At 54.8% G+C, this 21,329-nt stretch overlaps 2 protein-coding genes across 2 annotated transcripts in view; one reads left to right on the plus strand and one right to left on the minus strand.

Annotated features, from left to right (window-relative positions):
* The window catches only part of Stab1 (stabilin 1), a 28,079-nt gene extending 15,404 nt beyond the window's left edge, over positions 1-12,675 (plus strand). The window contains exons 28-69 of the mRNA XM_027389538.2: positions 108-155; positions 275-405; positions 590-701; positions 1,018-1,095; positions 1,173-1,271; positions 1,397-1,495; positions 1,619-1,750; positions 1,952-2,080; positions 3,014-3,070; positions 3,362-3,445; positions 3,951-4,146; positions 4,246-4,341; positions 4,425-4,470; positions 4,551-4,627; positions 4,736-4,861; positions 5,062-5,135; positions 5,241-5,315; positions 5,501-5,623; positions 5,938-5,985; positions 6,178-6,255; positions 6,360-6,506; positions 6,993-7,133; positions 7,223-7,282; positions 8,260-8,436; positions 8,506-8,592; positions 8,682-8,831; positions 8,935-8,991; positions 9,081-9,279; positions 9,643-9,792; positions 9,868-9,972; positions 10,123-10,230; positions 10,315-10,508; positions 10,589-10,733; positions 10,818-10,951; positions 11,038-11,203; positions 11,292-11,401; positions 11,496-11,615; positions 11,689-11,838; positions 11,914-12,018; positions 12,109-12,255; positions 12,342-12,458; positions 12,554-12,675. Coding sequence (XP_027245339.1) covers positions 108-155; positions 275-405; positions 590-701; positions 1,018-1,095; positions 1,173-1,271; positions 1,397-1,495; positions 1,619-1,750; positions 1,952-2,080; positions 3,014-3,070; positions 3,362-3,445; positions 3,951-4,146; positions 4,246-4,341; positions 4,425-4,470; positions 4,551-4,627; positions 4,736-4,861; positions 5,062-5,135; positions 5,241-5,315; positions 5,501-5,623; positions 5,938-5,985; positions 6,178-6,255; positions 6,360-6,506; positions 6,993-7,133; positions 7,223-7,282; positions 8,260-8,436; positions 8,506-8,592; positions 8,682-8,831; positions 8,935-8,991; positions 9,081-9,279; positions 9,643-9,792; positions 9,868-9,972; positions 10,123-10,230; positions 10,315-10,508; positions 10,589-10,733; positions 10,818-10,951; positions 11,038-11,203; positions 11,292-11,401; positions 11,496-11,615; positions 11,689-11,838; positions 11,914-12,018; positions 12,109-12,255; positions 12,342-12,458; positions 12,554-12,610 — 4,734 coding nt within the window. The 3' untranslated portion in view covers positions 12,611-12,675. The remainder of the gene's footprint in view (positions 1-107; positions 156-274; positions 406-589; positions 702-1,017; positions 1,096-1,172; positions 1,272-1,396; positions 1,496-1,618; positions 1,751-1,951; positions 2,081-3,013; positions 3,071-3,361; positions 3,446-3,950; positions 4,147-4,245; positions 4,342-4,424; positions 4,471-4,550; positions 4,628-4,735; positions 4,862-5,061; positions 5,136-5,240; positions 5,316-5,500; positions 5,624-5,937; positions 5,986-6,177; positions 6,256-6,359; positions 6,507-6,992; positions 7,134-7,222; positions 7,283-8,259; positions 8,437-8,505; positions 8,593-8,681; positions 8,832-8,934; positions 8,992-9,080; positions 9,280-9,642; positions 9,793-9,867; positions 9,973-10,122; positions 10,231-10,314; positions 10,509-10,588; positions 10,734-10,817; positions 10,952-11,037; positions 11,204-11,291; positions 11,402-11,495; positions 11,616-11,688; positions 11,839-11,913; positions 12,019-12,108; positions 12,256-12,341; positions 12,459-12,553) is intronic.
* Positions 12,635-20,516, minus strand: Nt5dc2 (5'-nucleotidase domain containing 2). The gene is made up of 14 exons (XM_027389554.2): positions 20,276-20,516; positions 16,755-16,939; positions 16,556-16,630; positions 16,290-16,345; positions 16,095-16,188; positions 15,793-15,921; positions 15,599-15,659; positions 15,410-15,512; positions 15,227-15,328; positions 14,919-15,000; positions 13,470-13,556; positions 13,244-13,384; positions 13,060-13,124; positions 12,635-12,983 (listed from the first exon to the last, which is right to left on the minus strand). The coding sequence occupies exons 1-14, from the start codon at positions 20,493-20,495 to the stop codon at positions 12,722-12,724; spliced, it is 1,662 nt and encodes a 553-aa protein (XP_027245355.1). The 5' UTR covers positions 20,496-20,516; the 3' UTR covers positions 12,635-12,721.
* Positions 20,517-21,329: the final 813 nt, after the last annotated feature.

Raw genomic sequence — 21,329 nt, forward strand, 5'->3', positions numbered from 1 at the left:
CTATGTCTGTATTGTCTTCCCATGTCCCTGTGGGAAAGGGGATGCTTGGGGACTTGAATTTGTCCTTAGGTCTGTGACCTTAGCTTTTTTTTTTTTCTGCCCCTTAGGAATTAGAGGCAAATGCCCACTTCTCTGCCTTTACCCAGTGGTTCAAGGTACGGACAGGGCAGAATGCTAGGGTTGGGCTCATGTCTACAAGGCCTTCCTGGATACAGGAATGCTACCTAGTACTTCAAGAGTCACCTTCATCTCCCTATCCCCACTCACTGTACAGAATTCAAGTGTCACTCTTCCTGCTGACAGTAGAGTCACAGCCCTGGTGCCTTCTGAATCTGCCATCCGTAGACTGCCCCTCAAGGACCAGGCCTTCTGGCTACAGCCAAAAATGCTGCCAGAATTGGTCAGGTGGGACAGCTGGGAAGGGCTTGGGTCATGGAGGGGATTCTGGGTGGGACCACGGACCCTTCCCAGACGGGGTTGGAGTATCCGGTTCTTTGTTTACCATGTCTCCACACAAGTGGAGGAAGCCCAGGCTTAAGGTTCTGTGTAGGTCACACTGGGCTCAATGCCCCCCAACTGTTTCTCTTAGGGCCCATTTTCTCCAGGGTGCCTTTTCAGAGGAGGAGTTGGCCCGGTTAAGTGGACAACAAGTAGCCACACTGAGCCCCATGACACACTGGCAGATACACAACGTCAGTGGGGTAAGAGCTGAACTCTGGATATGGTAGGAGCTGGAGTGGTCCCACAGAGGCATCCCTCTCCCCCAAGACCCGGGCTCCCAGGAAATAAGCTTGGGGTTCCTTGGCCCTGCCCAGGGATGATTCAGAGACTACACAGGTCACAAAGCTGTCTCATTAGAAGCTGTGTGTGCCAGCACATGTAACTCCGCCCCTCTCCTGTGGGTACTAGTGAGGGTCTATGCACCCACCTGGCAGAAGTTGAGGCTGTGAAGCAGGTGGGTGTCTCACACCATGTATCAGTGCCCAACAGGAATAAGCTCTGTCTGCTCCCTTCCAGAAAGTCTGGGTGCAGAATGCCAGTGTGGATGTACCTGACCTCCTTGCTACCAATGGCATCCTACACATTATTAGCCAGGTATGGCAGGAGAAGGGAGTGCAGGGAACTTCCTAAGCCAGTGGTGCTGGACTGACAGCCCTCCTGCTCTATGCCAGGTCTTGTTGCCTCCAAGAAGTAATGTGCAGACGGGGCCAGGAGTGCTGCAGCATCTAGATAGAGTGCCTGCCTTCCACCTCTTCCGGGAGCAGCTAAAGGTAATGGAGGCTTATTCAAGGGGAGAGCGTTTCCAGGAGCCTGCTGGAGGCTGGTTGGCTCCTTGCATCACCACCAAGGACTGCCATGCTCATCCCTCTAACTTGCTCCCTGTCTCTATCCCTAGCACCACAAACTGGTGGCCCAAATTGAGGCTGCCAAAGCCTACACCATCTTTGTGCCCACAAATCACTCCCTGGAGACCCAGGGCAACAGCAGTATCCTGGTGAGACCTTGGGGATGGGCAGGATGAGCCTCCCATGCCAAGACACAGGGTCATGGTGGGGATGACACGACACCCAAGGCCCTTGAGAGTCTTAGAAACCCTGAAGTGATTCCTCCCTGGCAGGACATAGACACAGTCCGACATCATGTGATCCTTGGGGAGGCACTCTCTGTGGAGGCCCTGCAGAAAGGAGGACACCGGAACTCCCTTCTGGGTGCTGCACACTGGCTGGTCTTCTACAATCACAGTGGCCAGGTGTGAATGGCAGGGATTAGAAGACCCTTCCCAGGAACTCTGTCCTTAGAAGCTTCCCCACCCTAGCCTCTGCTCCAGGAAGACTTCCCTCCCATTCTTGGAGCTGCCCCCAGTCCTGGAGTGTGTTCTTGTCTTGTTGCCTCTAAGAGTGAGGGTGGTGATAATAGGCAGGCAGATTCAACCTGCTACCCTCCTTGCCAGCCTGAGGTGAACCACATGCCACTTGAGGGGCCCTTTCTGGAGGCTCCTGGCTGCTCCCTCTTTGGCCTGTCGGGGATCTTGACAGTGGGCTCCAGCCGCTGCCTGCACAGCCATGCCGAAGCTCTTCGGGTAAGAGGCTGGGGCCAGTACTCCTGGAATCCAATTGTAGAGAGGGAGGAGGGATAAGCAAAGGGGTCAAGACCAGGCTGGAGAAACCCACAGAAAAAGCTGACCTGACCAAGTGGGAGCACACGGACCCCAATCGTAAAGCTAGGGAACCAGCATTGGACCAAACCAAGCCCTCTGAATGTGGGTGCCAGTTAGGAGGCCTGGGCAGTCCATAGGACAGTGGAACCAGTATTTATCCCTAGTGCACAAATGGACTTTGGGAGCTCATTCCGCATGGAGGGATACTCTCTCAGCCCAGATACACAGAGGAGGGCCTAGGCCCTCCCCCAAATGACGTGATTGACTTTGATGATCTCCCATGGAAGGCCTCACCCTCCCTGGGGAGTGGATAGGGAGTTGGTGGATGGGAGGGACGGAAGGATGGAAGGAAGAGGGAACTGGGATTGATATGTAAAATAGGATTGTTTCTATAAATAAATAAATAAATAAATAAATAAATAAATAAATAAATAAATAAATAAAAAGAAGCTGGGGCCAGAGAGGTGTTAAAGATCAGCAGCTATGGGTGCTGGCCAGAAGGCTTAGCACTTAAGAGCACTGGCTGCTCTTCCAGAGGTCCTGGGTTCAATTCCCAGCAACCACATGGTGGCTCACGACCATCTGTAATGGATCTGGTGCCCTCTTCTGTCCTGCAGAGCAGCCATACATAAAATATGCATCAGCAGCTGCAACTGGGCATGGTGACACATGCCTTTAATTCTAGAACTCTAGAGGCTGAGCCAGACAAATCTCTTCTTGAGCTCAAGGCCAGTCAGAGCTACAGAGTGAACAAAACAAAACACAAGAGCAGCAGCTGCTGCTTGGTCTAGGAAGGAACGCTTGGCCAGTCTTGTACTGGATGGACCAACTGATCCCATGCCATTTCTTCTCCAGGAGAAATGTGTAAACTGTACCCGGAAATTCCGCTGCACTCAAGGCTTCCAGCTACAGGTGATGCTGGGCTCAGCACAGCTCTGTACTTACTTCGATGTCCCCACTAAACTCCCAGGTCCAGCCCTGCTGGGCACTGGCCTGGTATGGGCAACTGCAACTCCCAGAGGAGTTTGCGTTGTTGTCCTAGGCCTGGTCCATCTGTCTTGGCCTCTACCTCTCCCTTCTACTATCCTTCCCATGCTTGTCAATCTCAATTGCTCTGACACTTGAAGCATAGTTGTCTCCTGTGCACATCCCTGTCCCTGCCCAAGCCACCAGATGACCCTTCCTACGTGTCTCCAATTCTAGGACACACCTAGGAAGAGCTGTGTCTACAGATCTGGACTTTCTTTTTCCCGGGGCTGTTCCTACACATGTGCCAAGAAGATCCAGGTTTGCTCTGAGATGCCCCCTACCAAGGCTTTGCCCAGGGAGGAGGAGAGCAGAGTAGGCCTTGGGGAAGAGCTTAGACTGAATTTCAAGGGCAGAGGTGCTGAACTTCCAGCGAAGACAGCAAAGCAAGAGCCTTAGGAATATCCCAAATTAGAGGGCTACTGTTGGTCCTGTGTCTAACCCCTGGGGAATGGGCATAGGAAAGAGATACAGTGTCATATCCCAGAGTTGGCACCATCAGCCAAAACCCAGTGGCAGTACTGAGGCTTCCTTGTTTTTCCGGTGCAATCCGTGCAGTTGTAGCTCTCCCTTGTTTGAGCCTGCCCCCACCAAAAAGGCAGCCCCCACACCCCCTGAGGGTCTGGTCTACCCTCTCTGGGTCTATGCTTCCAAACTGCCCTATTTCTGTGGCCCTGAGATGCTACCATCTCTTCCTGACTAGCGACATCCATCCTAGCCTGCACTGGGCCTCTCTCCTTCCCTTCCCATTCCCCTGCCCCTACAGGTGCCTGACTGCTGCCCAGGTTTCTTTGGCACACTGTGTGAGCCATGCCCAGGGGGTGTAGGTGGAGTGTGCTCGGGCCATGGGCAGTGCCAAGACAGGTTCCTGGGCAATGGTGAATGCCGCTGCCAAGAGGGCTTCCATGGAACAGCTTGTGAGATGTGTGAGCTGGGCCGATACGGACCTACCTGTTCTGGAGGTGAGGTCTGCATAGAGTAGGATGGGAAGGAGACCAGACTGGGTATGACACCATAAAGAGCAGGAAAGTAACTCATGTCCTTCATGGTCCCACTTCCAGTATGTGACTGTGACCATGGCCTATGCCAGGAGGGGCTGCGAGGAAATGGAAGCTGTGTCTGTAATGCGGGTTGGCAGGGTCTCCGCTGTGACCAAAGTAAGTAGGTCCCAGGGGACTGGGCCAAGTGACTATAGGAGAACAATTTTGGTCTGAATGACCAAACTTCTGTCTACTCCCAGAAATCATCAATCCTCAATGTCCTAAGAAGTGTGATCCCAATGCCAAGTGAGTGAGTCCAACCTATGGTGGGGTGACTGTGGGCAGGACCGGGCAGACACAGGCTAAGTGGCTGCCATCCCTCCCAGCTGCATACAGGATGCCACTGGAGTCCCTGCCTGTATCTGTGCTGCAGGATATTCAGGCAATGGCAGTTACTGCTCAGGTTGGCCATATGGATGCCCTGGGCCCCACTCTGGAATGCTTGGGGTGGCCGGCCCGTCTTCTCTCTAACCTTTATCTCTTGCCTGTTTCTCACAACTTCTATCCCTAGAGGTGGACCCATGCGCTTCTGGTCATGGGGGCTGCTCACCCTATGCCAACTGTACCAAGGTGGCTCCTGGGCAACGGACATGTACCTGCCAGGATGGCTACACAGGCGACGGGGAGCTGTGCCAGGGTGAGGTGCCCTAAGAGAGACACATGTGAGGGTTGGGCCACCTTAGTGTGCTGAGTCAGACTAAGAAGGTTTGAGTGTGTAAAGGGTATGTGGTGACTTGGGGCTCAAAGAGGGAGGAGAGGGACACCTGCAGTTGCAGATGGACAGTTGAATGGCGGGGTCATCAGGACTATTCCTCATCTCAGTGTCTCTTCTCCTAGAAATAAACAGCTGTCTCGTCCACAATGGGGGCTGCCATGTTCATGCTGAATGTATCCCCACAGGCCCCCAGCAGGTCAGTTGACAGGCTCGACACTGGGGCCTCCGTTCAGACTACATCTGGGGTAGCCCCTTTCATTCAGGGCTCCTTGCAGCCACAATGATCAGGATTTTGTGACAGGTCTCCTGCAGCTGCCGTGAGGGCTACAGTGGTGATGGCATTCAGAGTTGCAAGCTTCTGGACCCCTGCTCCCAGGTTAGAGCCTCATATCCTAGCACATCTGTCAAAGGGAGGGGACTAAGGCGAGAAACAGCTTTCAAGTCTGGCTCAACAATAGAAATAAAACTTTAAGGGTTGAGCGGGACTTGGAGGCATCTTCCCTAAGACTGGATTCCCAGAGGTGCCTAGACACCACCACAGCCTTCCTCTCCTACTCTCAGAACAACGGAGGCTGCAGTCCTTATGCTGTCTGCAAAAGCACAGGGGATGGTCAGAGGACATGTACCTGTGACCCGAGTCATTCTGTGGGAGATGGTATCACCTGTCATGGACGAGTTGGACTGGTAATGATGCCCAAGTCTGACCCAAACTTGATTGTGGCTATTCCCTATAACCTTGAACTGCAATCTTGGCTAGGACCCCAGACTCGCATCTGATCCTTGACTCCCCATGTGACCCTGAACCCAACCCCTGAGTTTTCCTGGGCTAAACCTCATCTGCATACATGAAAATAATCCTGGACCCAGCTCAGAGCCTCCCTGGCTTTCCTTCCCTCATCTCTGCCTTGGCCAGACCTTGGGCTGCAGGTGCTGGGACAAGCACCAGCCCCTGAATGGGGGGCCACCCAAAATCTGAGCTGATCCTCGCCCCCCTCCAGGAGCTCCTACGGGACAAGCGCGCCTCATTCTTCAGCCTCAACCTCCTGGTGAGCAGCCAGTCTAGGCCTCTGTTACCTGCTGGGCAAATTCCAGCCATCTCTGGACCTCTGTGTTCCCATCTGGTAGAAGGGGTTGGCTGTGGACTCTCAGAATTTCAGTTTTTCCCAGAAGATCCTTAGAAGTTCCAAGTTGGTCCCAGATTGTTCTTCTTCTGCTCAAGCTGTGTCCTGCCTTCCCAGGAATACAAGGAGCTCAAGGGTGATGGGCCTTTCACCATCTTTGTGCCACATGCTGATTTAATGAGCAACATGTCACAGGTACACAGCCCTGGGAGACGTCTGGAGAGAGGTGAGGATTCTGATCACTACATTGGCAGAAATGACAATCATTGGCTGCCACTATCTTCATGACTTTATGCTAGGACGAGCTGACTAGGATTCGTGCCCATCGCCAGCTTGTGTTTCGCTACCACGTGGTTGGCTGCCGGCAACTGGGGAGCCAGGAACTGCCGGACCAGGGATATGTCACTGCACTGTCTGGGCACACGCTGCGTTTTAGCGAGAAGGAGGTGAGCTCTCACACTGTTGGTCCTACTGGCTATAGGGTCTTCCTGCAAGGCTAGAATTCAGCCCCCAGCTCAGCCCCCTTCAAATCATCCCTGTGCCCTGCCTCAGTCTGGATCTAAAATGAAAGTGAGAGGAGTCCAGCCCAGAGGATACCCACACTCTGGCCCCTACCCATTAGCACTGGCCTGTACCAAGCTGGGACTCCCAAGTCAAGCTGACACCAGCACCATGCTCCTCCCACAATGCCAGGCCTAGTGTGGTGCCTTGTGTAGGCTTCTCATAGGGATTGAAGCCCTACCCCATGTCTTGATTCTGCCCTTGGCCAACTCACCTTCTACCTCAGCCCCCAAACCAGGACTGTCTACCAAAAAACTCTCCCTACCTCAAGCCCTGCCCTGGCCCAGGCACACCCCATAGCTTCAAGCACCTTAGTGATGAACTCCATTCAACCTCAGCTTGGCCCCAATACAACCATGCTCCTCCCACAGGGCAGCATTTATGTCAATGACTTTGCTCGGGTGGTAAGCAGTGACCATGAGGCGGTGAACGGTGTCTTGCACTTCATTGACCATATTCTGCTGCCACCAGATGTATTGCATGGGGAAGCGGATACTATCACAAGCCCTCGGGTATGGCTGGGCAATAGCCTGGGACTGGGTGGCTGGCTGGGATCCTCTCTTCCTGCCTGATCACATGGCTAATGCATGCTCTTTCCCAGAGAAATGTCACCACCGCTGCTGAAAGCTTCGGCTACAAGATCTTCAGCCGCCTAATGACGGTACTGCTCTCATGAGTGTGGGTCTGCCAGTGTGTGCAATTGCGTGCAACAGTAGGTGTGCTTACCTCTTTCTGGGAACGGATGTGCCTATGTGAATTTCCTTGTACAATGTAAGAATCTCCCAGTGTGTGTACACATGAGGAAAGTGTGCTGCCAAGGTGTGTGTAAACTTACCCACGAAAGTGTGTCCATAAACAGTAGTTCTCCTACCTACAAGTTCAATTTCATATTCAACGATGTTGGCAAGATGGCTCAATGGGTGAGAGTGTTTGCTACCATGTCTGACAACCCGACTATGATCCCTGGGACCCACACAGCAGGAGAGAAACGAGACTCCTATAGGTCTCCATGGATGCAGTTGCAGGACCTCCTCTTCTCTCGCATTCCATACACAAAAACACACATAACAAAACAAACAAAAACAAACCAGCCCCAGAAATCTCTCACATTTTAATAATTTTTATTATGATGTATTGTTCCAATTGTTTTATTGTCCTCTCTCTCTCTCTCTCTCTCTCTCTCTCTCTCTCTCTCTCTCTCTCTAAGACAGGGTTTCTCTGCGAAGCCCTGGCTATCCTAGAACTCACTTTGTAGACCAGGCTGACCTTGAACTCAGAGATCTGCCTGCCTCTTCCTCCTGAGTGCTGGGATTAAAGGCATGCACTACCACCTTCTGGCTCTCCTTTATCCCTTATTATATCTAGTTTATAAATACTTTATCACAGATATAAGGAAAGCAGTATATATATATATATATATATATATATATATATAGTTCATACATATGGGTCACTGTAATTTAAGGTATCTGCTGGGGTGTTGGGCCCTATTTCCTGCAGATGAGGGAATGATTGTCTCCCAAAATGGCTGCAGATAAGCAGGGCTAGTTTTTTGGGCTGTGTTTCTCTGGCTCTCCTATCTGGATTCTGGGGTCCAGCCTCATCTCCAACTGTCACACCCTTGCTCCAACCCCACAGATGGCTGGTCTTCTGCCTATGCTTCGAGATGCATCCCATCGTCCCTTCACTATGCTGTGGCCCACAGATTCTGCCCTGCAAGCCCTGCCTCCCGATCGGCAGAACTGGCTCTACCATGAGGACCACCGTGACAAACTGGCAGCCATTCTTCGGGGTCATGTGATTCGCAGCATTGAGGTGGGTACAGACCCAATCTTTGGTCCCTAACCCGCATGCCCAACTCCAATAATGCCTCCATTTGTTTAGGCCTTGGCATCTGACCTACCCAACCTGGGCCAACTCCGAACCATGCATGGGAACACCATCTCTTTCTCCTGCAGTCGTACCCGTCCTGTGAGTTTGGGGAGACACTTGGTTAAGGAAAACAGGTGCAGGGTAGTGAGGGGCTGCAGTACCCGTGACCCCTACACCTTCCCCTTTAGGGTGAGCTCATGGTAGGTGAAGATGATGCCCACATTGTGCAACGGCACTTGCCCTTTGAAGGTGGCCTGGCTTATGGCATTGACCAGCTGCTGGAGCCACCCGGCCTTGGTGCCCGCTGTGATCGTTTTGAGACCCAGCTGCTTCAAATGGTGAGGAAGGCCACAGGCCACAGGTGCATGGCAGGGACCCAGCCCACCTGTCCTATCCTGTCCATCCACCTGACCCTGCAGTGTTGGCCTCCATCCCCTCCAGAAGACTTGCAGCGTCTGTGGGCTGGAGCCACCCTGTCCTCAGGGCTCACAGGAGCAGGTAAAGGGCTGGAGGCTGAGTTCAGGGTTGGGGAGGGGCAAAGCACCATCAAGCTCAGGCTGGCTGTGGCCTGACTCTTTTTGATCCAGGGCTTCCGAAAGACCTGCTGGCGTGATTACTCCAAGTTCTGGACATCTCCACTGCACTCTCTGACAGCACGTAGTGGTGCCTGGTTACAGCCTAGTTTTTGGAACCACCAGCGCTTGGGTAGGGGCTGCCACCGCAGCTGCGTCACTGCCGTCTGGAAGCCCAGCTGCTGCCCTGGTCACTATGGCATTGACTGCCAAGGTAAGCATTCTGAAGGTTACAGAGCAGCTGACCAGCTCCTAGATGGCCAAAGACAAAGCTCTGGCCATTGCCCTTAAGAAAGGATTTTGGGGTGCTCTAGGGTGGGAGAATGCTTAAAAAGTGGGGTAAGTGTACAGAAGATTCATATCTGGCGTGGAGTTCCGGAGAGTCTGGGTACCCTCTGGGTTTGGTGGGGTCTCAGTGGTGTGAGGACATGAGTGAACTGACACACTCCCTGAAGAGCCTCGGCTGGCACTCAGTAGGGGAACAGAGGGCAGAGCCTGGGATGCAGGTGTGTGGGCATTCTTGTACGAGAGAGCCTCTGGTCCCATTCTCTACACTATTCTCTACACTATTCCCTAGCTTGCCCTGGTGGCCCCAGAAGCCCCTGCAATGACCACGGTGTGTGCCTGGATGGCATGAGTGGAAGTGGGCAGTGTAGCTGCCACTCGGGTTTTGCTGGGACAGCCTGTGAGCTCTGTGCCCCAGGTGCCTTTGGACCCCAATGCCAAGGTAAGCCGCCTCTGCCATGTCCCATTCTACCCTGCCCCACTCCCTTGACCTGTGTCAACTTGTCCTTTTCCCCAGCTTGCCGCTGTACCCCACATGGACACTGTGATGAAGGCCTTGGGGGCTCTGGCTCCTGCTTCTGCGAGGAAGGCTGGACTGGGCCACGCTGTGAAGTGCAGCTGGGTGAGTAACACTTGAGTTTGCGCCCCTGCAGCAGACGGATACACACTGGTACACGCCCTAGCTACACACTCAGGTGGAGGCCCCTAAGGGAGAGGCAGTTGCTAAGGAGGGCAGTTACTAACCTGGTCATGGGATGGGTTCTGGGGACAGAGTTGCAGCCTGTGTGTACCCCACCCTGTGCAACCGAGGCCATGTGCCGTGTGGGCAACAGCTGTGAGTGTGGCCTGGGCTATGAAGGGGACGGCCGTGTGTGCACAGGTAAGCAGAAGGCCGTGGCTTGCAGGTAGGAAGCCCTGGACCCACTCTAGCCATCTGGCTCAACCACTCTTTCCTTGCCCCCAGTGGCAGATCTGTGCCAGAAGGGGCATGGTGGCTGCAGCGAGGTTGCCAACTGCAGCCAGGTGGGGACAGTGGTCACCTGTACCTGTCTGCCTGACTATGAGGGTGATGGCTGGAGTTGTCGAGCTCGTAACCCCTGCCGAGATGGCCACCGTGGAGGCTGCAGTGAGCATGCTGACTGCCTCAACACTGGTCCGGTAAGCAGGTCCCCAGGGAGTTGAACAGTCTGAGTCCACTCTTGCGGTCTGTGGGACATCCCACTGCTCTCTGCCCACAGAACATATCGCACTGTAAATGCCATGCGGGCTATGTGGGTGATGGACTGCAGTGTCTGGAGGAGCTTGAACCGCCTGTGGACCGATGCATGGGCGAGTCGTCACCCTGCCACACAGATGCTTTGTGCACTGACCTACATTTCCAGGGTATGCTTCCCTACCCACCCCTGATCCATGGCATTACCCCTGGTTACTGTCCTATTGACCGTATAGCCTCCCTTCTTCCTACAGAAAAACGGGCTGGTGTCTTCCACATCCAGGCCACCAGTGGCCCTTACGGCTTGACTTTCTCAGAGGCCAAGCGAGCATGTGAGGACCAGGGAGCAGTCCTTGCTTCACTCCCTCAACTCTCTGCTGCCCAGCAGGTCGACGGGGCTCAGGGGTAGGAGCTAAGCCTAGGGGAGCCCATTGAGTTGGGCTTTGGTCTCAACATCTCCTCCTGCCCCTACAGCTGGGCTTTCACATCTGCTTCATGGGCTGGTTGGCCAATGGCTCTGCTGCCCACCCTGTCGTCTTCCCAGCGGCAGACTGTGGCGATAATCGTGTAGGTGTAATTAGCCTCGGGGTCCGCAAGAACCTTTCGGAGCGCTGGGATGCCTACTGCTACCGTGTGCAAGGTATGTCCACTGCACTGACCTCTGCCCACTCCCCACCCGCTGTCTCCTCCCCAGTAAGCCTCTCTAAGCTGGCCTGCCTTCCCTGCAGATGTGGCTTGCCAATGCCGGCTTGGTTTTGTGGGTGACGGAATCAGCGCATGCAACGGGAAGCTGCTTGATGTCCTGGCTGCCACCGCCAACTTCTCCACCTTCTATGGGGTGTGCAGGGGTCTAGCCTCGGAAGTGGGAATGTAGGCAGTTGGGATCCCTAAGGAGGGAGCTTGCCCACAGCCCTATCTCCTCACCCTCCCAGCTGTTGCTGGGCTATGCCAATGCCACCCAGCGAGGTCTGGACTTCCTGGACTTCTTGGATGATGAACTCTCCTACAAGACACTCTTCGTTCCCGTCAACGAAGGCTTTGTGGACAACATGGTAACAATAGGGGCTTGGGTACAGTTTGTTCTCTCTGGCGGGCGCAAACCAACAGACCTTACTCTGCTCATAGACGCTGAGTGGCCCAGACCTGGAGCTCCATGCTTCCAATGCCACCTTTCTGAGTGCCAATGCCAGCCAAGGGACATTGCTTCCTGCCCACTCAGGTCTTAGCCTCTTCATAAGTGATGTAGGCCCTGACAACAGTTCTAGGGCCCCTCTGGTGAGTCTGGCTTTCCTGAGATCCTCTGGTTCAACCCTTGTTTGCCTACTGGGCCTGACTGCAGTTTCTCCGTAGGCCCCCGGGGCAGTTATGGTTAGCCACGTCATCGAGTGGGATATCATGGCTTTCAATGGCATTATCCACACTCTGGCCAGACCCCTGCTCACACCTCCCCAGTCTGTGAGTCTGAGTCTGCAGAAGTGGGAGATAGCGCCTCAAGGGTGAGGGAATACCTCTAGCCTGGTCCTTGATACCCCCTTTTGCTTACAGAGGCCAGTGCTGGGACCTGAGCCTCAACCTGTGGCACTAAGCATGGGGGTTGTGATAGCTTCTGGAACACTGCTGGGACTGGTAGCTGGAGTCTTCTACCTGCGTGCCCGAGGCAAGCCAACAGGCTTTGGCTTCTCTGCTTTCCAGGTAGAGGGGTTGGGGGTGGTGGTGTAGCGGCAGGGTCCTTCTGTCTTCTTGTTGCAGGGCCTTACCAGTCATAACTCTTCTTCTAGGCAGAAGATAATGCTGATGATGACTTCTCCCCATGGCAAGAAGGCACCAGTCCAACCCTGGTTTCTGTCCCCAACCCTGTCTTCGGCAGCAATGATGTCTTTTGTGACCCCTTTAATGTGAGTGTGGGGTAGGAAGTGTGGCTGGAGGGAGGGTTGGTGGGGACAAGTCCTGGGCTTAGTCTTGCTTAGCTGCCCCCTGCCCACCTCTGCAGGATTCACTCCTAGAGGAGGACTTCCCTGATACCCAGAGGATCCTCAAGGTCAAATGATGGTCTGAAATGGAAACAGAGGCACACGGAAGACAGAGACCACTTTTATTGCTTGTCAGGGTGACTGGGGCTGAAAAGACAGAGGGTATGTCCAGGACAATAAAAGTGCCCTCAGCGGATGTGGGCCATGTCACCAAGAAAGGGTGTCTTCATACAGCCAGTGCAGAGCTGGTCCATCCAGAGAGGCGCCTCATGCTGCAGGGGTGTTCGGCGCGGGTAAAAAGTGAAGTCCACACGGTAGTTGAGCAAACAGCTGAGGGAGGCCATGTAGAGGTCGGAGAAGCGCACAAGGCGCCTGGAGAAGTAGGTAGGGTTGTGGAAGGTGCGGAAGATGCTCCCAAACTGAGCATTGAACAGGGCTTTGGTGATGCATCTGGGGAGAGAAATGGTGCGCATCAGTGTGCAGGGGAAAGGCTGGGGCACGCTCCCCGTCGTGGCTCTCTGCTCACCTCAGTTCTTGCCGCTCCTTCATCCAGGTAGCCAGCACCTGTCGTGACTCTGCATCCTGATAAGTCTGGGGAAACGCAATGTGTGTGTATGTGTGTGGGGGTTAGGTGAACACGCATCTAGGAGGTGCAGCCCTACCTCCAATTTACCAGCCAACACCTCCTCCTCTCCCCTTGTTGTCCCTACCTGCATGCGTTCGAGCAGCCCGGTGAGCGCCTGCTGCCAGGTCAACGAGTGCATGTATTGTTCTGTGTTGATGATGCGGATCTCACGCTCCAGCTCAGGGATGATGGCGCCTGTGCGCCAGCCATGTCGCAGCATGAGATCCTGGAGGAAGGGATAGGACGCAGACCTCAGCACCAGCTGAAAGTGCTTCTTCCCTCCCCTCCTAGGGAAAAGCCCTACCCCTCACCGCCAGGTCACTGTAGAGGTGGTCACCGAAGTAGAGCACACGTGGCCCACGCCATTCTGTCAGACGAAGAAAGTCAAACAGGTTTCCCTGGGGAGTAGAGGACACTGCTGAGCCAACTATGCTCCCCTTGGCTATGGGAGCCAGGCTTTGTCCTTCACTAGTCCTTCCAACTCTCCAGAGGCAGCCAAAGCCAGCCGGATGCTGGGCTGCCCTTTCCCGTGGCCTCCCTGCTCTGTGGCCCTTACTACTCCCCCCTTTCAATAGGAAAGGGGGTTCCTGCCTGCAGCAGAGCTTCTCTTGTAGGAGTGGATTGGCCCTCACTCAACAGCCTCTTCCAGTGACCTTTTACCCACCCAGACAAGGGCATTAATCCCTGTTTGTGAGAAACAAACCACAGGGAGGGCCCCAGGCCCTCCTAAAGTTCTTGTGAACCTCTCCAGTCTCCACCCACAGGACCCCGTGGGCCAACTACAGAGCTTACTGTGACTTCTCTGCCACTACACCAAATACACACATAACTGAGGAAGCTCCAGGGCTGGGGGTAGAGGGGAGAGTTTGGAAGAACAGAGGTGCAGTCAGCAAAGCATAGTTCCTAGAGCGGCTCGAATCAGTGAGCTTCAGAGATGGGAACTGGGGGTGGCAGGGAAGCTGTGGAAGAACAGAACCGAGAAGCCAGATGAGGGGGAGCGGTCGGAGGGCAATGGAGAATGTGGCCCCTAGATCAAGAATCTCAAGGGGCAGATGAAGAAAAGGGGAAAGAAAGACAAGGACTTAGGGAGAGGCTCCTGAGAACTACACAGGGTCTAATAGGAAAGTCACCTTCCCCTAGAGAGGGCCGCCAGCCTGGTGGGAAGACAAGAGAGGACTGGAGATGGGTACATCAGGGCAGGATGCTGCCAGCGGCCTGCCAGCTGAGCTGAGGCATTTGATGGCCAAGTGTGGGCTCCCCAGCCCCAGGACTATCTCAGCTAAGATTCTAGCCTGGGCCACCAATGACCTAAATATGGTCTCTCTTCCCAGGCATCCCACAGAAAACTGGGAAGGGTATGCTGGGGTGGCTTAATTCATAAGCTGTCTCCACAGGCCTACCTCAGGACTCCAACCAGGCTGGTTTTGCCTGTAGCAGTGTTCAGTGCCACTTCTTCACAGTGATCAGGGTACATCCTAAGGCTTTTGTACCATGACTCTTGTGGGACATTCCAAAAGATAGAGAGGCCTAGAGGTGATGAGACCATGGCTCCCAGGCTATTGGGTAGATTTAGAATCCAAACCCAAGCAGTGTGACCAAAGGCCAAGCTCTCCTCTAATCTCACCCAGGCTTGCTTCCTAAGAGTCCTGCCCTGGAGCTGTTGGCTGTAGCCCAACAGTGCAAGCCTGGTCAAGATTGAGAGGCTGTTCCTGTAAAGCCCAGGCCACCTACTAGGCACCATTCCCCCAAATAGTCCTTACCTGCCGGTAGATCTTGCCCTTTTCCAGGCGAGTGATACGGTCCCAGTGGAGGGAGCCCTTCTCATCAAGCTTTCGAAAAGGCCTGGGTGAAGAGTAGAGAGCCTGGTTTGTGGTCTGTGACAGAGACTAGGTACCTTTCTCCTTGTCCCTGTAAAGGCCCACCCATTCAAGGACCAGCAAGGAGGCATCTCCATCTAATCACAGAGAATATGGAGTCTGGGCCAGTCAGGTCTTGTGCCTGAATCTTCTTATGGGAATGGGGCCTCCATCCTCCTCCCACAACCCCATAGCCCCTGCTATGCCCATACTTGCGCCGGTCGGTGAAAAAGTTGGGCTTGTCTGCCTGGACGATGACTACATCGAAGAGCTGGCGCCAATCAGGACCTACCATGTGCCGCATGCCTTTGTCCCTGTGCAGAGGTGGCACTGGCTATAGGGGGTCTTGGAGACGTACTATGCTATCCCCCCCCCATATATATTCTTTCACTCACACAAAGCTAAAAGGACTGTTGGTGATAAGGAACAGCTGTTTTCCATGGGCCACCAGGCGGCTCAGGACTGCAAATGTTTCATCCCCTCTGAGGATGTACTTCTCTGAAAGGGAAGACGGGTCTGCCAGGGCCAGTTCTGTGACCCTCTGCTCAGGCAGGCCACTCCCTCAGGCTACTGCCCTCCCTTACCCATGTCTTGTTCAATCCACTGGTACATGAGGCCCTTCACATGAACGTCCCGGATGGCATCCTGAGGGGAACAAGGGGACAGTGAGGACATGCCAGGAAGGAAGGAAGGAAGGAAGGAAGGAAGGAAGGAAGGAAGGCCTACCAAGTTGCAAACAGACTTTGTCTCATCTAAGGAACAAGACCTGCCTCCTCACCGTCACATCCTTGTAGAGGTGTACTTGGTCAAACTCCAGGCCATGGACCAGAAAGTAGTCCACCACACAAGACAGCAGTGCCATCTCTGGTAGTGAGAAGATATCCATAAACTGCTTGATGGAAGGGCCCTGGGGAGGGAGGTCAACTCTCAGCCACTATTCCAAGTACTGGAGACCAAGGGATCTGCTGTGGGCCACTGGCTGTGTGACCTATTGGCCACTGCCTCACAGGATGCCAGCACCCACATCAAGATGCTTGGTCTGGGTGGGCTGCTTTGGGCAACAGCAGGTTGAGTGGGTACCTTGCCATAGAAGCCGCTCATCTGGTATAGTGGGATGTGCTGGGTGCCACCGTATAGGTCAATCACTTCATCATCTGGCACAGGCTGGAGTCCCCTGAGTTGAGGGTAAGTAGGGGGACAGATGCCCTCAGCCCGAGCCCAGGTAACAGTACAGGATAGGGACAAGGGTAGATTTAGGGTGGACCCAACACTAACCTGTAGGCTGTTCCCAGTTGTACATAATGAAAAGCATCAATTTTCATCAGAAGGCTCTGGAAGCACGCAGGGGGCAGGGCCAGTGGTGAGGAGGTAGTTTTTTTTTGTTGTTTTTTGTCACTGGCCCTGAGCCAACTTCCCCAGTGCCTCAGCAACAAAACCTCTACAGAAGCTACTAAGGCCAGGGTGGTCTGATAAGGGGAAGAGGCTGAAGAGGCTGGCCCTGGACACATCTAGTCAGGAGCGGTCAGTGTCTCGCCACTCACCTTCTGAATGTCATAGTGGAGACCACGGATGGCAAAACTGGGGTCATAGTCATACTTCCGAATTCCCTCAGGGTACTGTTAGACAAAGAGCCAGTAGCAGTGCCAGCCCTCAGCTCAGGATGCCATGGGAACCCCAAGAGTCAGTATGGGGTGTGGGTCAAGCTGGGTCCCGTTGGCTTCCAAGGCTTGGCAGCCTCACCTTGTAGTGCTCTATCAGGATGTCCCGGGCAGCATTGAAGATCTCAGGGTGCAGTGCATCTGCATACTGGGCCAGTGTGTAGTCATAGTCAAAGCCATAGACTTCAACATCACTCAGGCTGATCTCATTGTTGGCGTAGATGGCTGCTGGGTTTAGGAGGCTGCAGACCTCAGGGGGCAGAAGGTCTAAAGGGAAGGAGATACAAGAGGACAGCACCAGCATGAGGAACAGTTATGTCAAATGGCCCAAGTCCTTTGTGGGTCCCAGTCTCATGTGCCCCACAAGACACTGGATTTTTTCATCTTAACCCAGTGAAGTAGAGGCTAAACTGAGGCTCAGAGAGAAGGCATGTGCCAAGAGAGGGCAGACAATGGGCCAGCCTGCTCTCCTCTGGTCATAGTCACAAGCCCCCTCTCTATGTTAAACTATCATCTGCAGTGCTCCACAGATACTGAACCTGTGTCTCTTCCAGGCTGGCTACTATGCTCTATCAGACACAGGTGTGTGGGAACCCTGGCAGCATTCCTCAGAATGGTCATGCCCCCCACTCAAACCTGTCCAGGAGCACACCATCCACTGGCCTCATCTTCCACTTTCTTGGGGTTACCTGCCAAGGGCAGTATGCAGGGACTGTGAACTCCTCCCACAGGATGCTGGCTCCTGACCTGACTGGAGGCCAAGGCCATGAATGCTGCTTTTCCACTCTGCCCAGAGATGGGGTTGGGGCCCAAGAACATTAGAGGGGTGGAGAACCAAGGCTGCCAACTTGGAACACCTGCCATAGCCCTGGGGAGTAAGGCCCCTCTAATCGGATTTCAACTGCCTGCCAGACCACATAATGACATTCTCTGGCTGAAGCCAGGGAACATTGCTAATTACCACAGGCGGGATGTAAGATGTCGCATTTTGGGATACTACCCAGCTTGCTCTCTTCTGGTGACAGTCACGGCCTCTGAAAGAGTGACAGAGGAAGGCTAAGCCTGGCACTATGTCAGGAAGGTTCTGGGGTCCCGGGCTCACCTGCCTTGTCTTCCCCATCTGGAAAGTGGGTAAAGTGAGTGGAGGAAAAGGACGTGATGTGATAGGATGGGATGTGAGCCAGGCGAGATCAGGGCCTCCCTCCCATGCCCCGGGCTTGTCTCTTTTAAAGGAGGAATAAAACCAGAAACAACCTACTCCGTGTAGCTCTGTACCCACACAATACACAGGACCAAATGTGTGATGTGCCTGAGCTAGAAGCCCTGTCCTGGGTCTCGCTTGGTCAGTCCTGGAGTTGCAGGGAAAGGGGAAGAGACAGGACTAGGTATGCTGGGCAGAGTCCAAATCTCCAGGGAGCCTGTCAGCCACACCAATCCTGATCATAAAGGACAACTCTCTGGCTCCACAGCATGTCTAGTGGCCCCTGCGCTGTGCAGACACCTCGTCTACGTGCTGAGCTGTTGCCTCAAAGGCCCCTTTGGAACACAGGGCTCCACCCCCATTTCCTTTAGTGTCAAGTGAAGAGTGTAGGTGTTGGGAACAGGTGTGGCTAATTCCTCCGGTGGCGTACAGCCAGCAGAGAGCAGCTGTTCTGAAGATCCCCGAGTACAGACGGAGCTCTTTAACTGGGACATGCTGATGGCATCCCTAACTACTTTTGAGATATCTCTTACCTGGTATCACTAGGATCCGGGCCTCAGCTGCACACATACATAGCTGGTAACTTCCACAAGCCTACACTCCTGGATGACAACTTGGTTTATGAATTGCCTTAGCATCCAGAAAACCCCTGGGGTGGGAAGCACAGGCACGGTGCTTGTGGACTCAAGCTTGCAGAGTTCTGACTATGTCCATGCCTCACCTCTGCTTTCAAGGTCTTCTCAGGGAATATAAACTTTTCTGGGAACAGTAGGATGGGGGAGAAATTCACAGGGCCTAAGGGTACCCACCTCATTTCTAGACCAAGGAAATAATAGCTCTGACAGGTTGGGGTAACAGAGGCCCACTTCCTTCCACAGGTGATGTGCTGAGTGTCTCAAGACCACTTGTGAGTCTTACAGCTCATCCCAGTCTTGTGAAGTAGCCATGCGTCTATCTCCACTGTCCAGAGAAGAACTGAACTTGGGGAGGTAAAGTTACCCAAACTACCCAGAACCAGGCAACTAAGTTGAGATGCATGGTCAGGCTGCCCCCCGCCCCTTTATCCTCTCTTCTTTTCCTAGCCTTCTAGTCAAATGAGGCCAAGCAGCGAAAGCGATGGTCCTCTACTGCTCTTTGAAGGGCTACTAGCCCTGGCCTTGGCAGTTTTACTCAGACTCCTTCAGAAAATCCAGCCTGGTGAGGCGGTCAGGGCTCAGAGGCATGAAGTTAGCTCATCTGGGCATGTTAGTGGCAGTGACCCTGCACACAAGAACTCAAAGGCTCTAAAAGGATCTGAAGACACAGGAGGGCTTGAAGGCCTCCAAGACAGGCCACTCAGGAAGGTTCTCTAGATGCAGAAGAAAGACTCTGCAATATTCCCAATCCTGAAGAGCAACCATTCTTTCTGTATTCTGACTGTGGCTTGTCAAGAGGTGACAACTCTGGCCAATCTCCAAATCTCCATACAGCCAGAGTGGAAACCCCTGCCCAGTCACAGTTGGAATCTCCCCGACAGAGCCACTCTGTCTTCCCAGACAATGCAAGCCACATCACCTCTGGGGCTTCCTCCAGAAGCTCCCCTGCTCTTGCTTGGCCTTGTTCTTTCTGAGTCATCACCATAATCCTGGGACTGAGGACACTGAGGGTCTTGAGAGGGTGTGAGGCCGAAGGCCACCCTGCTGGGCAGCGATAGGGGCCACAGCCCAGACCACATCTATCTGCTGCAGAGACAGGGCCCCACTAGACCCACCCAGACAAATGGACAGATATTCCGCACTCAGATCTCCTGCCTCATCAGCCCATTCCAGAGAGAGAAAGGACAGGGGAGGGAAAATGCCCTGTGCAGCTCTGGCTCAGACTACAGCAACATCCAGGGATTGCAGGGGGCTACAGTAACTTTTCTGTCCCTCCAACGCCCCCACTGAGCCTGTTTAGAGTGCTGTCGACCGCCAGCGGCAAGACAAGAGGTGCCTGCAATGTCCGGACGGTGTCGCCTTACATCGGGCCGTCGGTGAGCACCGCTCAGTCTTTGTCCACACACTGTAACTAAAAGCCAGCGGAGAAGAAGGGACTGAGGTTTCCACCGCGGCTGCCCAAAGACTGGACCCGGGAGCCAGACAGACCCAGGGCCGCGTGCGCGGCGGGCGCCCCAGGCATTCCAAACTCCTGAAGCCAGAAAACAAAACCTCCACTCGCCCCGGGAGTCGAGGTGCTCTGCAGAGACACCTCGTATCAACCCGATGGAGGCTTTTCAAAAACGCCATCTGGCCCTCAGGTTTTGGTACCATGGCGAGCCACATCTGGGGCTTGCAGCAAGCTGCACCCGGGATGGCGCCCCGACCGTCTGTTGGGCGCCGCTCGGCTCACGCCCTCCCGTGCACTGCCCTCTCGGCGTCACCCACCGTGCACCAGCCTCCGCATGTCTTGGTAACGAGCCCACAAGTGCGCGCTGAGGTCCGCGCTGTCTGCGGGAGCCGAGCGCGGTGTGCTGGGGCAGTGGGCTCCGGGACCCGGCGGGCCGCAGCCAGGGCAGGAGGGTGAGGTCGAGGCAGCCCGCGGTCCGCCGTGGCCTCCGCACAGCAGCCAGCGCCGAGCTGCCGCCCGCAGTCCCGCACCCGCCATGCCCCCTGAGCGCGGCCCCCGCCGCCCTCCGCCCGTCCGCTTGCCCGCCGGCCCGCAGCCCTCCGACTGCCCGCCCGCCACCGTGGCCGCGTGCTTCTCAAGACGGCCGACCAATGGGCGAGGCGCGAGGAGCCCATCTGGCCAATGGGCGCACCACTCGGCCCGGAGGGCGGGAAGTCCCGGGACGGGGCGGGGCGGGGCGGGGCGGGCCCCGACCCCCTCCTCCTTGTCCCGAGCTCGGCTCAGGGGCTCTGCGCCCCCCTTTGGTCGTCACGGTGGTGATGGCGGCACCTTCCTCCCTTGCGCGGGAAGTCGCAGGGCTTAAAGCCGGTGTCTCAGAGAGGCCCTGGACGGCCCGAGGAGTAGGACCGGCTGCACAGCTCCTCCTTCATCCCACGGTCTTTCTGTCCCTCCCCTCAGCCCCGGGTTCCCCTTGACCCTAGCTAGCGCTACCGTCCCCTCCCCTCCAGACAAGACCTCTTGCCCCGGAGCCCTGCGCCCCTGCCGGGTTTCTGACCCGACTGCGCGTCGGACTGCAAGCCCGACTGGAGCTAGGGCCGCTTTATTCACCTAATGCACAAAGAGCTATTTCTGCTTGCAGTGACCGTCTCAAGCTAGGTGAGACCACTTAGCCTGCATGGCAGCTGATGTTTGCTAAGACAGCCAGCCTTTTCTTTGTATTATTGTCTGGTACCCAGCACGGGTGACACATTTAACTAGGAGCCTATGTACTGGGCATAGTAGTGAGTGGCTGTGGGCCAAGATCATTGCAGCCGCCTGGTTCTGGAAATTGGATGTGCCCAACAGTGCAGACCCCAATTGAAATGCCATGGT

Source organism: Cricetulus griseus (genome assembly GCF_003668045.3).
Source record: "Cricetulus griseus strain 17A/GY chromosome 1 unlocalized genomic scaffold, alternate assembly CriGri-PICRH-1.0 chr1_1, whole genome shotgun sequence".
Lineage (NCBI taxonomy): Eukaryota > Metazoa > Chordata > Mammalia > Rodentia > Cricetidae > Cricetulus > Cricetulus griseus.